Source organism: Myotis yumanensis, unplaced genomic scaffold (assembly GCF_028538775.1).
Source record: "Myotis yumanensis isolate MYYU_CA2020_CCGP unplaced genomic scaffold, mMyoYum1.0.hap1 SCAF_11, whole genome shotgun sequence".
NCBI classification, from domain to species: Eukaryota; Metazoa; Chordata; class Mammalia; order Chiroptera; family Vespertilionidae; genus Myotis; species Myotis yumanensis.
In genome coordinates this window covers 34,856,257-34,871,057 of record NW_027223762.1, presented here as the reverse complement: position 1 = coordinate 34,871,057, position 14,801 = coordinate 34,856,257, and the positions used below count along the sequence as shown (strand labels likewise).

Here is a 14,801-nt window from a genome sequence, read left to right as displayed (position 1 = left end):
TCCTACTGTTAACACTAGGATCGTGCTAGACTTTATTTTCTTTCTTCTTAGTTATTAAAAATTAGTTGAAGTCATTAAGACACAGCAGTATATCACTTTTATATACCATTATGTGGTCAAACTAGCTTCAGAATTTACAATATTTCCTCTGATTTGGTGTATTTGGCATATACAGGATATGACAAAAGTAGGTTTACAGTTTGTTCCTATGGAAAAAAAATACATAGTTAATCATGGAAGAATAAACTGTTTCATGTACTCATATCTGTAAAGCTACTTTTGACCAACTCTGCATATAATGCCACTTCACTTATTTTGGAGAGTTGTGGGTTTTGTTTTTTTAATGTATTTACAGATTTTTTAGAGAGAAGGGGTGGAGAGAGAGAGAAAGAGAAATAGCAACATTGATCAGCTGCCTCCTGCACTCCCCCACCAAGGCATCAAGACAGCAACCTGGGCATGTGCCCTGACCTAGAATCAAACAGGTGATCTTGGTGCATGAGTTGACACTCAACCACTGAGCTACAACAGCCAGGATAATTTGGAGGGCTGTTTTTTTTTTTATTCTTTTTTTTTTAACTAACTTGATATCAAAGACTTGATTGATCTATTTAATATTTACAGTAAGAATGATTTAAAAATCAAGAAACAGTTTAATAACTGTAGCTTTTGATGAAGTTGTTAGTGTATGTGTTTAAATGAGAGTAACTGAAGTTTTTAATGCGCAGATTGGAATATGTAATATTTGTTAGTATGTAAATAATTACAGTATTTTTATTTGTCTTCTGAACCAATCACTTTTTCTTTTTAGCATGTGCAATGAGTTCTCACAAATCTTTCAGCTGTGCCAGTTTGTGATGGTAAGTGCTTTCATTTTTACTTTTTAAAATAACAGTTATATATAAGAAGATAATTATTTTATAGGTTTGTTTCATTGCAGGAAAATTCCCAAAATGCTCCACTTGTACATGCAACATTGGAAACGTTACTCAGATTTCTTAACTGGATTCCACTGGGATATATTTTTGAGACCAAGTTAATCAGCACATTAATTTATAAGGTAGAGTAAATACATTTCACTTATCACTGAATAGTTGCATTTATTATCTTATTTTATAATGCTCTTTCATATAGAAAATTATTCTGCATTTATAGCCACAACCAACTTTGTTTCTGAGATAAGGAACCTGCTCAGAAGAACTTTTCCATAGTTTCAGCTAGTAGTTCTTGAAATGATTGTTCCACTTAGACCATGTAATTTCATAAATTCCATGTGAACAACTAGGAATAGATCTGATTCTATTTTAGGTGATTATATAGACTACAGGGAGGTAAGGTAAGGAATGTTTCTAAAAAATGGAACATCTATATTTATTTCCTGGTAATTTAAAGCACCAGCCTGGCCGCCATGGCATAGTGGTTGAGCATCAACCCATGAACTAGGAGGTCACAGTTCATTCTCAGTCATACATGTGCAAAACAAAATTAGCTGTCACCTACTTACCTGCTTTTGGGGAGGGAGGGTCTATATTTGATGTACTAGTAAAATCATTTATTTTTCCCCTCCAATTTTAATTTTAAGTAAAATGTTTCAGGCCCTTTAATTTTATGTTTTCTTTTTTGTATTAAAACAGTTCCTGAATGTTCCAATGTTTCGAAATGTCTCTCTGAAGTGCCTCACTGAGATTGCTGGTGTGAGTGTAAGCCAATATGAGGAACAATTTGTCACGCTATTTACACTGACAATGATGCAGCTAAAACAGGTAAAACACTCAAAAACTGAGTAAATTTATGTTCCTTAGAAAGGGGTAGATTAGAGTTTAACCATTTCAGAGTCATTTATAATAGACCAAGTATAATATGATTGCATATTTATTCTATAAAATGAGTAAACTAGCCATTTTAATGAGCCATTTTGAAAATTCATTGAATGCTTACAAATCTGGGGATTAATGTCAGCTGCTTCTGACCTTATGTCTGAAATGAAGGATTGTGCAGTTCTAGTTTATATAAGTTATCTAAAAGATTGATCATAATATGATGTTACTGTATGTTATATGAATAAATTAAAGGAAAGAATTCAGAGTATAGTCTGAGTAAATCTTACTACTTGTATAAATACCTAAGATCTGGAAACAGCCCAAGTGCCGATCAGTAGATGAATGGATAAAGAGGCTGTGGTACATTTATACCATGGAATACTATGCAGCAGTAAAAAAAAAAGTAGAATATCTTACCCTTTGAGACAGCATGGAGGGACCTGGAGAGTATCATGCTAAGTGAAATAAGTCAGTCAGAGAATTAAGTGTCATGATTTCGCTTATATGTAGAATCTAGGTAACAAAATAAAATAATGAACAGAGTGTATCCAGAAATAATGGAAGCATGGAACAGAGTGCAGAATCTCAGATGGAAGGTGGGGGAAGGTGGACGACGGTGGGGGGGAGGTAATCAATCAAAGACTTTGTATGTATATATGCATAACCCATGGACATACACAATAGGGTTGTCAAGGTCTAGGGTAGAGGGCAGTGGCAGGCTGGAGGGAGTAAAAGGGGACATATGTAATACTTCAAACAATAAAGGATTTTTTTTTTTAATGTGTCCAAAGCTAGCACACAAAGATACAAAAACAGTTATAACTGACCAAGGAGAATAAGATATTTGACTACTTTAGTATTGGTAAAAGGGTAATGGAATCTTTGGGCTTAAATGTACTGTCTTTTTTCATTGGTTTTAAAATGCAGGCTAATAGTCTCTATTTAAACCTGCAGATGCTTCCTTTAAATACCAATATTCGACTTGCATACTCAAATGGAAAAGATGATGAACAGAACTTCATTCAAAATCTCAGTTTGTTTCTCTGCACGTTTCTTAAGGAACATGGTCAACTTATAGAAAAAAGACTAAATCTCAGGGAAACACTCATGGAGGTAGGCTTTGTGGAGCCTTTGGCTTCTGAAACTCTTTTTTTACATGATAACAAATTCCTAAAGGGTGTACAGATGTGTCAAGATAGATAGATATATATATTTCAGAGAGGATCGGAGGAGAGGGATAGAAACATCAAAGATGAGAATCATTGATTGGCTGCCTCCTCCACGTCCCACACTGGGGATCAAGTCCGCAACCTGTGCACATGCCCTGACTGAGAATCAAACCGTGTCCTCCAGGTTCCTAGGTCCATGGTCAACCACTGAGCCATGGCAGTTGGGTCAGATGTGTCATTTCTAAGATGAAGTCTAATGACCTTACTTAAAAATTGATGTGTAGCCTGGCTTGTGTGGTCCAGTGGTTGATTGTCGACCCATGAACTGGGAAATTGCAGTTCTATTACTGGTCAGTGAACCTGTCTGGGTTATGGGCTCAACCCCCCTCGGGGGGGGGGGGGGGGGGTGGAAGACCCACATGCCAGGGGCAGCTTTTTGATAATTCTCATCATTGATTTTTTCTATCTCTCTCTCCTCCTTTCCTCTCTCTAAAATCAACTTAAAGCCCTAGCTGGTTTGACTCAGTGGAAGAGTTTCGGCCTGCGGACTGGAGGGTCCTAGGTTTGATTCCAGTCAAGGACACATAATACCCGGGTTGTGGGCTTGATCCACAGTAGGGGACATGCAGAAGGCAGCCAATCAGTTATTCTTTCTCACCATTGTTATATCTATCTCTCCCTCTACCTTACTCTCTCAAATCAATTCTATATAATAAAGAGGTACTATGCAAATTGACCGTTGCACCCTTGCACAGGATGGCTGCCCCCATGTGGTCAGAAGATGGCCGGCAGGGGAGGGCAGTTAGGGGCAACCAGGCCAGCAGGGGAGGGCAGTTGGGGGGCCATGCTGACAGGGCAACAGGTAGGCATCGATCAGGCTGGCAGGGGAGTGGTTAAGGGGTGATCAGGCTGGCAGGCAGAAGTTGTTAGGGGCAATCAGGCAGGCATGCGAGTGGTTGGGAGCCAGCCTTCCCGGATTGTGGGAAGGATGTCGGTTTCCTAAACCAGCACATCCCCCGAGGGTTCCCAGATTGGAGAGGGTGCAGGCTGGGCTGAGGACCCCCTCCTTCCCCTGCCCCACCCCCATGCATGAATTTCGTGCACTGGGCCTCTAGTAAAAATATATTTAAAATCAATTTTAAAGCCCTTACTGGTTTGGCTCAGTGGGTAGAGCGTCGGCCTGCGGACTGAAGGGTCCCGGGTTCGATTCCGGTCAAGGGCATGTACCTTGGTTGCGGGCACATCCCCAGTGGGAGGTGTGCAGGAGGCAGCTGATTGATGTTTCTCTCTCATCGATGTTTCTAACTCTCTATCCCTCTCCCTTCCTCTCCGTAAAAAATCAATGAAATATATATTTTTTTAAAAAGAAAGCAGAATTTGCTCCTAAAGAATTTTTAGTATGGTGCATGAATAATGAAATGTCAGAGTTGTGAAACTTAAAACGGGAACTTTTATTTCTGAATAACACAAGGAGTGCAAAGCAATTAATGTCTAAGAGTTATTTTAATAGTTTTGGTCTTCTTTGTAGGCCCTTCATTATATGTTGTTGGTATCAGAAGTGGAAGAAACGGAAATCTTTAAGATTTGTCTTGAGTACTGGAATCATTTGGCAGCTGAACTCTATAGAGAGAGCCCATTCTCTACGTTGGCCTCTCCGTTACTATCTGGAAGTCAGCATTTTGATGTTCCTCCCAGGAGGCAGTTGTATTTGCCCGTGTTATCCAAGGTAACAGTAAAGTGGGTGTTTGATGCTCTTGTGGCTTACTGTGATTTTTAGAGCTAACTGCAAGCACTGGCTTTTGTTTTTTTACTAATCTATCCAAATAAATGGGCTACAAAAAGAGTCCAACTTCCCCATGCATGTTGAAAACCAGAACATGCAAGAGATTGTTATAAGCACATCTGTGAGTTTGTTAGAAAGTTAAGAGGCTACCCCCTTTCAGTGTCTGGATGAGGCACTGGATATTTAATAGATGGTTTTTATTCATGTTAAAGTTTGAGAACCACTGTTAATAGAATTACATTTTAAATATATTCATTCTTTTATGTTGTTAGGGCAGTTTGGTACCTTAAGGTGCATTTAATCTAATTTTTTAATCTATATTTGATGTGGCTGATTTCTGAGATTAACAGATTTTTCTTGTTGTTGAATAGGTTCGTTTATTGATGGTTAGTCGAATGGCTAAACCAGAGGAAGTATTGGTTGTAGAAAATGATCAGGGTGAAGTTGTAAGGGAATTCATGAAGGATACAGATTCCATAAATTTGTATAAGAATATGAGAGAAACATTAGGTAAGTTAATAAGTACTATTATTTTAAGTCTTTGTGATTCTATTCTGGAATGGAAATATTGTAGGAAATGTGATCCACTTAGTTTCTGAATCTGTTAATAGCCATTTTATTAATGTGCTGCTCTTCCCTTAGTAAAAGTTTTTGCTCATTAAATTTTGCATCTGAAACATCTGGAACTTTTTTTCCTTTGTAGTTTATCTTACTCATCTGGATTATGTAGATACAGAAAGAATAATGACTGAAAAGCTTCACAATCAAGTGAATGGTACAGAATGGTCATGGAAAAATTTAAATACATTGTGTTGGGCAATAGGCTCCATTAGTGGAGCAATGCATGAAGAGGATGAAAAACGATTTCTTGTTACTGTTATAAAGGTATGCACGTTGTATGTATAGACTGGAATCATTAAATAATTATGTTTAATTATAAATTACTGAAATTTGTCTTATTTTACAGGATCTATTAGGATTATGTGAACAGAAAAGAGGCAAAGATAATAAAGCTATAATTGCATCAAATATCATGTACATAGTAGGTCAATATCCAAGATTTTTAAGAGCTCACTGGAAATTTTTAAAGACTGTTGTTAACAAGCTGTTTGAATTCATGCATGGTAAATCCTTTTTATTTAATATATTTTATTTAGTTTGTTTTTGTTTAAAAATTATTTTTGAAATTTTTTTAAATAAATGTTTTTGTTTCATTAGAGACCCATGATGGAGTCCAAGACATGGCTTGTGATACTTTCATTAAAATAGCTCAGAAGTGCCGCAGGCATTTTGTTCAGGTTCAGGTTGGAGAAGTAATGCCGTTTATTGATGAGATTTTGAACAATATTAACACTATAATTTGTGATCTTCAACCTCAACAGGTACGGGAGATCTTAGCCTATTTTCTTAGAAAGTAACTACTGTTTTAGTCAGATGGGAATAGAAAGAATGTCACTATTAGATTCAGTTCCAAGTATCTCTGTTTAAGTTTTTATAGTGAAGGAAAAGTTCAACCAGAGTTTGTCAGGCTGTTTTTCTGTCTAATTTACTTCTGACAGTTCAATGAAATTAGTTTCAGTATAGATGTGAATTGTTTGTGTATGGTTTTCCTTATTATGATTCATAAAAGTAAAATGTCTGCCTTTCAACATAGGTCCATACATTTTATGAAGCTGTGGGGTACATGATTGGTGCACAGACAGACCAAACAGTACAAGAACATTTGATAGAAAAATACATGCTGCTTCCTAATCAAGTTTGGGATAGCATAATCCAGCAGGCAACCAAAGTAAGTTATATTACTTTTTACAAAAGTTATGGTGGAATTTAAGAAGAGTGTTATTTTTAGGAGCAGTGAACTCAGTGCCTTTGACATGCATACCTGATTCATAACTACTTTTGTGTGTGTGTTTGTGCATTAAAGAAATAAGTATTTTTATTTTGTTTTGCTGGTACATTGGGAAGATTTCACTCTAATGTTGGTTGTAGGTATTAGTAATAGACTTCTGTGTTTTTATACCATTAGGGATTATAAATGTGATTATAAATTTGGAATAATGTTGGTAGTGGTTTTTGCTTTAATAATTACAAGGATAATTCTCATGTGATAAATAGATGTTTTTGTCTTTCACAGAATGTGGATATACTTAAAGATCCTGAAACAGTTAAGCAGCTTGGTAGCATATTGAAAACAAATGTGAGAGCCTGCAAAGCTGTTGGACACCCCTTTGTAATTCAGCTTGGGAGAATTTACTTGGATATGCTTAATGTATACAAGTGCCTCAGTGAAAATATTTCTGCAGCTATTCAAGCTAATGGTGAGTGATTTTGAATTCTTATGGAATGTTGTACAACATCAATTCTCCGTTCTCTGCCTTAGTGTAGGCATTCAGTAGTTCTTACAGATTTTAAATAAGCCTCCCTCCAGATAACCCTAGATAATTTTTTAACTAGTTGCATGCCCCTTCCCTTATAAAATTAGTCTTTTTTTCCCCCCATTAAATATATCTTTAGAGGTAAATAGTATTGGAAGTACATGTAATTACCAATATAGAATTTTATTTGTCAAGTTGGCTTCCACTTGGTTGTATTTTTTAGGTGAAATGGTTACAAAGCAACCGTTGATTAGAAGTATGCGAACAGTAAAAAGGGAAACTTTAAAGTTAATATCTGGTTGGGTGAGCCGGTCCAATGATCCACAGATGGTAAGTGAGGTGTTTTTTGTTTTTTAAGTTGATGCTGCATTCTCTGGTTTAAGCTTTATCTCTGTATGTATTTGGCTAATTCACAGGTAATTTAGATGTCTACATTTGGGATTATTGTATAGCATTCTATTTATTACAGTCTTTGACTACTTAAAATTACTAAGTTTTAAACCATCTTGCAAAGATGGTTAGATGGTGGTGATATGTAACAAGATAGCTGAGAGGAATAGATTGGGTAATTTTAATTTTTCCATGGATAGATATATAGAGTTCAGATGAAATCTTTTTGTTCATCATGATTTTCAAAGCAATTTACAAAGCTTTCATTAGTTTGCCTCCTCAGTAAAAGTACTTTACCAGCTGAAGGTTTGAAAATCTCATTTACTCTTACTGCTTTTATTCTAAATCATTTCCAGAAAGGAGTATGATTTTCAGAAACTAAATGAGCTCCATATGCCCCAACTTGGAAAAATGTGAATAATTTTTAGTTTTTGTTACACCTTTTCATTCTCTTGATCCTTAGAACATTACAAAAATTTCTGTCTTATTAACACTGCTGCATGGAAATATTGGTTGACAAGTGAGCTATTTGTATAATTTTAAAATTTCCAGGAAACTTGTTCAGAAAACTATTGTGGAATTCTCAAGGTTTCAGATTTAAATATTGAAAAGTTTTGAACATGTGCATTATAAAAGTACAACTGTATTTAAAATTGGAGAGTAAAAAGTAGGAAGAATTGAAGGAGTTATGAAGTTCATAATTTAAAATAGCTTGGGCAAATTTCAGGCATATCAGTGGTGATGATGATGGCACCATTATATTTTACAATTAAGACTTATGTCATGGTTTAGGGCAGTAAATTTCAAAGATACTAAACACTTCAGATTCAGTTTCTAGGGAGAAAGTTCTTTTAGTCAGTATCAAGAGTAGAAATGAGGCTCTGGCCGGTTTGGCTCGGTGATTGGAATGTCGGCCTGTGTACAAGTGTCACAGGTTTGATTCCTGGTCCAGGGCACGTACCTAGGTTGCAAGTTTCCCTGCCATAGTAGTGGCACTTGGGGAGGCATCCAAACCAGGTGTCTCACGTAAATGAGAACCAGTTCTTCTGTAAGATGCCAAGTGGGTAATTGGAAAAATAATTTTGTGCTTATCCTCAATCTTATAAAACCTGTTTTGTATATTAGTACACCACTGACACTGGTAATATTCAATGAACGAAAAATAGGTTGTATTTATTGTGTGTGTCTTTTTTTTTTTTTTTTAATATATTTTATTGATTTTTACAGAGAGGAAGGGAGAGAGCTAGAGAGTTAGAAACATCGATGAGAGAGAAACATCAATCAGCTGCCTCCTGCACATCTCCTATTGGCAATGTGCCCACAACCCAGGTACATGCCCTTGACCGGAATCAAACCTGGGACCTTTCAGTCCGCAGGCTGACACTCTATCCACTGAGCCAAACCAGTTTCGGCAATTGTACGTGTCTTGATATAGAACTTACGAAAAGCATAGATGTTACACCTTAATATGACTATGTTTATTGACAATTCTAGAAACTTCACAGTCTCTCTGGTGCAGTTCTATTTTCTTGTATAAGAAGTGATGGCTATTCTTTTTGTTTATTAAAATACATTGAGTGGGAGTACTTCTGTTTTTATAGATATTATCCACTGAAGAAACTGATATAATCTTGGTTAGCATGATTTTTTCTTTCCTGCTAGGTTCCTCATCCTTCATATACAGTATTCCTAGAATCCTGGTTTTGCTTGGAGTCAGTCGCTTGGTTTTGGGCCTTAGTTTCTTTCATAATTATAAATTTGAACTACACTGTGTTCTGCCCCTTCCCAGCCTATTGTGATGTTTTGGCTTCTTTTAGTTAAATGCTTTAGTGTACAAAAAACCTAGTCAAAGTATATTTCAGTGACTTAGCTTTTTATAATAGTAACTAAATGCATAGATTAAAAGTTTTTCCCGGCTAGTATGGCACAGTTGGTTAAGCGTCATCCCATAGCACCTGGAGGTTACCGGTTCAATTCCTGTTTAGGGCACATGCTCGTGTTGCGGCCTTGCTCCCCTTTGGGCAGTGTGCAGGAGGCAGTTGATTTGACGTTTCTCATCTATGTTTCTATCCTTCACTCCCTTCTCTCTAAAATCTAAACATATATATATGTTTTTTTCTAAACTTAAAAGTGTGTTTTTTGTTTAAACAGGTAGCTGAAAATTTTGTTCCTCCTTTGTTGGATGCAGTTCTCATTGATTATCAGAGAAATGTCCCAGCTGCTAGAGAACCAGAAGTGCTTAGTACCATGGCTATTATCGTCAACAAGTTGGGAGGACATATAACAGCTGAAATACCTCAAATATTTGATGCTGTTTTTGAATGCACATTGAATATGATAAATAAGGTAATGTGATTTACATTTCAGTTATAAAATGGGAAATTCTGCAAGATATCCTAAACTCTTGAAAGCATAAATGATACCTTTGAGTGCAGCATAGGTTCTGGGGTTAAATTCTTGAACCTCTAGATCAGGGAAATGCTTATTTTATTTTTGCTTTTGTTTTTGTTTTAATCTAATCTAATAAAAGAGAACATGCAAATTGACTGCAACTGCGATATGCCCAAGCCACGCCCACTAGCCAATCAGAGTGGCTATATGCAAATTAACCCAACCAAGATGGTGGCCGGCAGCTTCGGAGTTGGAGCAAGCAGGAGGCTTGGTTGCCTGGCGATGGAGGAAGCCAAGCTTCCCACCTGCCCTGGCTGGCTGTGGCCTCTGCCCAAGGCAACAAAGTTTCAATTAAACTGGTAATATGCAAATTGACCCTAACAGCAGAACCACTGGGAATGACTGATCACTATGACACACACTGACCACCAGGGGGCAGACGCTCAACGCAGGAGCTTCCCCCTGGTGGTCAGGCGCTCCCACAGGGGGAGCTCTGCTCAGCCACCAGCCAGGCTGACGGCTGCCAGCACAGCGGTGGTGGCGGGAGCCTCTCCAGCCTCCTCATCAGCGCTAAGGATGTCCAACTGCAGCTTAGGCCTGTTCCCCGCTGGCAAGTGGACATCCCCCGAGGGCTCCCGGGCTGCCAGAGGGATGTCTGACTGCAGGGAGCAGGCCTAAGCCAGCAGGTGGACATCCCCCGAAGGGTCCCAGACTGCAAGAGGGCACAGGCCGGGCTGAGGAACCCCCCACCTCCCGAGTGCATAAATTTTTGTGCACCGGGCCTCTAGTATGTATATATTACCACATTTTGTTCAAATTTTTGTGCACCGGGCCTCTAGTTTACTATAACAGCAAGGAGTACATTTGATAGATTGCATTCATTCAAATAGTAGCTTGAGTTTATTGAAAACTGCATTTATAGACATTAACAATTTTAATGTATTGATTTGTGAGTCTCCAAGTTACTAATGATTACATAGCACGTTACACATGATGTTCTTTTATGTGCATTTTGACGAGTTGCTTTATAATGTGACCTAAGGTCTCCTTATTTTCATAATTCATTTGTTTAACAAATGGTAATTTTATGATCCATGAGAGGTGAATTATACTGTCTTTGAATTGGCCTTTCAGGAGACCATACAGCTTATGAGTTCCACTAACAAGTATATTAAATTCAGGCTTGCTTTTTATTTTGTTCTTACCATTTTTAGGACTTTGAAGAATATCCTGAGCACAGAACGAACTTTTTCTTACTACTTCAGGCTGTCAATTCTCATTGTTTCCCAGCATTTCTGGCTATTCCACCTGCACAGTTTAAACTTGTTTTAGATTCCATTATTTGGGCTTTCAAACATACTATGAGGAATGTTGCAGATACAGGTAAATGCATAGAAATTTACTTATTTGCCTGCCAATTTACAAATTCTACAGACACTTAGAGATAGGTGTATAGTTGTAGACAGGTAGGTACCACTTCACTTGTCAAGTTTTGTCTGTGTAAGCCCTAAAAGCAACTTAGTTGTCTGTTTTGTACATAGTACATAGGCAGAATTAGTTATGGGAGATGGGCATAAAATTAAAAGTAGGGAAACATCACTTATTGATATCTTTTTTTTTTTTTAATTGACTTCAGAGAGGCAGGGAGGGAGAGAGAGAGAAACATCAATGATGAGAGAGTATAATTGGTCAGCTGCCTCCACATACTGAGGATCGAGCCTGCAACCTGAGTATGTGCCCTAACTGGGAATCCAACCGAGACCTCCTGGTTCATAGGTCAGTACTCAACTACTGAGCCATGCAGGCCATGCTCCATATCTTTATTACTGCTTCCTTTTCTCCATATGCTTTTCCACTGTGGCACTAATAATTTACTGAGGATAAATCTAAAGAACATCTCTAGCAGGAGGATTTTTTATTTGTGTATTTAAATAGTAATTGGTTTATGTAATAGAAACATCTATTTGTGCTGTTTTTGGTGTGGATGTGGAGAAAATGATCCTTCAGACATAGTGGTAAGGTGGTAATGGTTATTATTTACAGTTTATCAGAAAGCAGACATTGATTCTAAGAGACCTCTATTACTGATTCAAGATAATTTAGGCAAATAATTAGCTAAAAAGAGGGAGAATGGGCTTTGAATCAGAATAGTTTATTGGTAAAATATCATGTGAGTGTTACCAGTCTGTAATTTGCTGTTCTATGTATTTTAGGCTTACAGATCCTTTTTACACTTTTGCAAAATGTTGCACAAGAAGAAGCTGCAGCTCAGAGTTTTTATCAAACTTATTTTTGTGATATTCTTCAACATATCTTTTCTGTTGTGACAGACACCTCACATACTGCCGGTAAGGGTTTAAAGCTATAAAAATGTTAAATGTTCCAGTTGTTAAATCTTAGAGCTAATAGTAATCTTTTCATCAACAGGTTTGACGATGCATGCGTCAATACTTGCATATATGTTCAATTTGGTTGAAGAAGGAAAAATAAGTACACCATTAAATCCTGGGAATCCAGTTAACAACCAAATGTTTATTCAGGAATATGTGGCTAATCTCCTTAAGTCTGCATTCCCTCATCTGCAAGAGTAAAAATATATATATATTTTTTTTTTTAATAAAATTTCTTATTTAAAAAAACAATTATTTAATTACTATGTTTTGATTTGCAGCGCTCAAGTAAAGCTCTTTGTGACAGGGCTTTTCAGTTTAAATCAGGATATTCCTGCTTTCAAGGAACATCTTAGGGATTTCCTAGTTCAAATAAAGGTATGTAATTTATCTGCATTTGCAGAAATATAAGACTAACTTGATCATTAGTTTTAGGAGAAACAGCTTTTTTATATCTTTGCTTAATATATTTATATAAACACACATATACATACTCTGGCCAGATTATTATGACCACCTGACATTTGTAGTCAAATTAGCTATAATTTCACGCTGAGGTTGCTAAAGGGCCAAACCATTATAAACATCTGAATAGCACAACATACCTAAGTATCGTTGCTGATCAAGTTCATCCTATCATGTTGATGGCGTATCCCAATGGAGATGGCTTCTTCCAACAAGACAATGCTCCATGCCACGGTGCTCGTATTGTGCAGGAGTGGTTCCAAGAATATGAGGGAGACTTTACCTTGCTTAGGTGGCCCCCACAATCACCAGATTTCAATCCAATTGAGCATTTGTGGGACGAAGTTAAAAGAGCCATCAGGCAGCTGGTTCCACAACCACCAAATCTCACAGAACTGGACAGTGCTATTCATCAGGCATGGTGTCAGATTCCTTGCATCACCTTTCAACATCTCGTGGAGTCAGTACCAAGAAGAATTGCCGCAGTATTGAAGGCAAAAAGTGGCCCAACGAAGTACTGATTGGGTGGTCATAATAATCTGGCATGTGTGTATGTCATCATTCTATGGCTCTTCTATAACCTTTTTCCCACTAGCACCTTTTTGGGGGGCTCTTTGTTTTTTAATATATTTTTATTGATTTTGGAGAGTGGGAGAGAGAGAAAGAGAAACATCAACGATGAGAATCATTGATCGGCTGCCTCCTGCAGGACCCCTACTTGGGATCAAGCCCGCAATTCAACCCGGGCATGTGCTGTGACTGGGAATTGAACCATGACCTTCTGGTTCATAGGTTGATGCTCAAATTCTGTGCACCACCTTTGGTGTTTAATTCAGACACATAATACTGAAATTTAAACCCAACCAATTGATGGAAAAATTATATCCCTTGTGTAAACAGGAAATATGCTTATTTCCACCTTTCCCCGAAAAAAAAACTATTTGTTTTTCATAACACACTTATGTTGACCTTTCAACTATCTGTTTTCACAGGAGTTTGCAGGTGAAGATACATCTGACCTGTTTTTGGAAGAAAGAGAAACAGCCCTCCGACAGGCTCAGGAAGAGAAACATAAACTTCAAATGTCTGTCCCTGGCATCCTTAATCCACATGAAATTCCAGAAGAAATGTGTGATTAAAATGGGAAGTCATGCTGGGGTTTGATTTTTCTCTGCAACTTTTGTTAGCAGAAGAAAACAGCATCTGGATATTTGTCGACCAAAATGATGCCAATTTGTAAATTAAAATGTCACCTAGTGGCCCTTTTTCTTATGTGTTTTTTGTATAAGAAATTTTCTGTGAAATACCTTCCATTGTTTAAGCTTTTGTTTTGGTCATCTTTATTTAGTCTGCATGAAGTTGAAAATTAAGGCATTTTTTAAAATTCTACTTCATGCCCATCTTGTGGCTAGGATGGGGGAGGAGGCAAATCCGATTTGAACATATACTTGTAAATTCTAATGCAAAATTATACAATTTTTTTTCTGTAAACTACCAATTTTTAATTAGGGAGCATTTTCTTTCTAGCCTGTATTTCAGTCTAGAAGAAAAATAATGAGTAAAACAAATTGCATTGTTAAAAGGATTATAGTGCTGCATTGTCAGAAGTTAGCACCTCTTGGACTGAATCGTTTGTCTAGACTACATGTATTACAAGTCTGTATGGCAAGTTTGCAGCAAGATCATGTGCATATCATCCCATTGTAAAGCAACTTCAAAAATATGTGAACACAGTTAGTTATTTTTACACAGTTCTTTTTGTTTTTGTGTGTGTGTGCTGTCGCTTGTCGACAACAGCTTTTTGTTTTCCTCAATGAGGAGTGTTGCTCATTTGTGAGCCTTCATTAACTCGAAGTGAAATGGTTAAAAATATTTATCCTGGTAGAATAGGCTGCATCTTTTTAACAACTCATTAAAAAACAAACAACAAAACTGGCTTTTGAGATGACTTATACTAATTTACATTGTTTACCAAGCTGTAGTGCTTTAAGAACACTACTTTAAAAAGCAAAATAAAC

General features: G+C 37.1%; 1 protein-coding gene across 1 annotated transcript in view; it reads left to right on the top strand.

The window, feature by feature from the left end:
• Positions 1-14,055, top strand: part of XPO1 (exportin 1) — a 48,543-nt gene extending 34,488 nt beyond the window's left edge. The window contains exons 8-25 of the mRNA XM_070429298.1: positions 812-860; positions 941-1,060; positions 1,635-1,763; positions 2,775-2,933; positions 4,518-4,715; positions 5,144-5,282; positions 5,476-5,657; positions 5,740-5,896; positions 5,991-6,154; positions 6,427-6,561; positions 6,907-7,090; positions 7,371-7,477; positions 9,689-9,883; positions 11,143-11,311; positions 12,142-12,276; positions 12,356-12,515; positions 12,600-12,696; positions 13,776-14,055. Coding sequence (XP_070285399.1) covers positions 812-860; positions 941-1,060; positions 1,635-1,763; positions 2,775-2,933; positions 4,518-4,715; positions 5,144-5,282; positions 5,476-5,657; positions 5,740-5,896; positions 5,991-6,154; positions 6,427-6,561; positions 6,907-7,090; positions 7,371-7,477; positions 9,689-9,883; positions 11,143-11,311; positions 12,142-12,276; positions 12,356-12,515; positions 12,600-12,696; positions 13,776-13,922 — 2,626 coding nt within the window. The 3' untranslated portion in view covers positions 13,923-14,055. The remainder of the gene's footprint in view (positions 1-811; positions 861-940; positions 1,061-1,634; positions 1,764-2,774; positions 2,934-4,517; positions 4,716-5,143; positions 5,283-5,475; positions 5,658-5,739; positions 5,897-5,990; positions 6,155-6,426; positions 6,562-6,906; positions 7,091-7,370; positions 7,478-9,688; positions 9,884-11,142; positions 11,312-12,141; positions 12,277-12,355; positions 12,516-12,599; positions 12,697-13,775) is intronic.
• The last annotated feature ends 746 nt before the right edge of the window (positions 14,056-14,801 follow it).